The following is a 1483-nucleotide window of genomic DNA, read 5'->3' as shown; positions in this document are numbered from 1 at the left end:
TTACGCTCTTTCTAATTACTATGTTTTTTTTTAACTTCAGTTACAAATGTCTTCAAACGTCGACATTCAAACAGCTTTTCCATATTGAGACAAACGGACTCTGCATCCGGGAACGTGTTTTCAATAATTGAAATTCACAATTCTAATCAGTGTACATGAACGTCCAGCCTATGATTGATCTCGAACAGTTTCGATTAACATTCTTGTGTCGCCAATACAACAACCGCACTACCATATATTTTTCTTTTAAGGCGAGGTTATACCACAAATAAGGTTCCGTGACTACATGGGGCTATGGGTACACACGTGAAGTTAGTTTTACAATATCGATCCACAAAATCCTTAGCATCGTATTGTTTTGGGGTTGTTCTTACATTTTTTGTTTTGGGATTTTTTGCTTTTTTATTTTTAGTTCTTTTTATTATTCAAAATATACATAGGAAATAGCCTTTAACCAAATCCACCACACTGCCCGAGTGAAACCGGGAAAAACAGCTAGTGTCATATAATAAACACACAGAAGCTCATGTATGAAGTTCATCTCTTTTCTACTTCAATTATTATATGAGATTGAGGCTTTCAAGAGATCAGTCAGCTGAACTATTCGCAGAGCAGCTTTTGAAATTCGATGAAGGGAAAGTTTTTAACTAGCAATAACCACGTCTCGGATAATCCTCATTGGCTCAAGAACAGTTTCTTACACTCAACGCCACATATAATTCAGCTGATTCTGTCGATGTTTTCCTAATCTTCTTCATAACTGCAACTGTACAGACTATATCGGTGACTGTGCTATCCTGGCTCCAAAACATGTTCCTCTACATACCGTTAATAATATGCTATTGAATAAACTTCCTGAAGTCTTCACTTATAACTCAATTGACAGTATCGTTGATGATCAGGATAGTGTCAACCACCCCATTGCGTTCTTTAACTCACTACAACCACCAGGTATAGCTCCTCATTGTCTTCAACCGATAAAGGGGCCTCCTATTATGCTATTACATATCGTGTCTCAATGGTACAAGATTAATTGTGCACAAATTTCACTGACACAAACATTCTCATAGTTTGTAATAAACGCTTATGTACCCTGAAATAAAACAAAAAGCATTGTTCATAAAAAAATATTAATTCTTAATACAACATGAATACTTCAATAACTCTATTTACCATTTATCATTCCATTAAAAAATGAGTATATTACATATTTGAATGTAATGTATTATATAATTTTCACTAATATATTGAGAAATAAAATAACACAAACATCTCACTTATTACTATCATGCAATAAACAAACAGAACTTCATGTAAAAAATGATCTGCTAATTTAATTATTACAGGTTTTTTCCCTTATAAATATACATATACACAGAAGTAAATTATACACATAATGGTGCATTCAATGTGGCTCCCCATAATCAGTAAAAGTAATTCCCGATTAATGACGAGTATACTGCAAGTATATATATATATATAT

The 1483-nt window shown here is 33.2% G+C and overlaps 2 protein-coding genes across 4 annotated transcripts in view; one reads left to right on the top strand and one right to left on the bottom strand.

Moving 5' to 3' along the window:
- The window catches only part of LOC106877364 (uncharacterized), a 1729-nt gene extending 1570 nt beyond the window's left edge, over nucleotides 1-159 (top strand). The window contains exon 2 of the mRNA XM_014926255.1: nucleotides 41-159. Coding sequence (XP_014781741.1) covers nucleotides 41-159 — 119 coding nt within the window. The remainder of the gene's footprint in view (nucleotides 1-40) is intronic.
- LOC106877375 (uncharacterized) overlaps nucleotides 1-1483 on the bottom strand; it is a 69263-nt gene that overhangs the window by 6620 nt on the left and 61160 nt on the right. Inside the window, exon 11 of one of the 3 annotated variants that reach the window (XR_008267071.1) lies at nucleotides 7-1093. The exons of the other annotated variants lie outside the window; for them this stretch is intronic. The gene's annotated coding sequence lies outside the window, so the exon portion shown is untranslated. Of the gene's footprint in view, nucleotides 1-6; nucleotides 1094-1483 lie in introns of those variants that run through there. 3 annotated transcript variants of the gene reach the window in all.

This window comes from Octopus bimaculoides, chromosome 30 (assembly GCF_001194135.2).
Source record: "Octopus bimaculoides isolate UCB-OBI-ISO-001 chromosome 30, ASM119413v2, whole genome shotgun sequence".
NCBI classification, from domain to species: Eukaryota; Metazoa; Mollusca; class Cephalopoda; order Octopoda; family Octopodidae; genus Octopus; species Octopus bimaculoides.
Note: the sequence above shows the minus strand (reverse complement) of the source record. Positions and strands in the feature narration are given on the sequence as shown.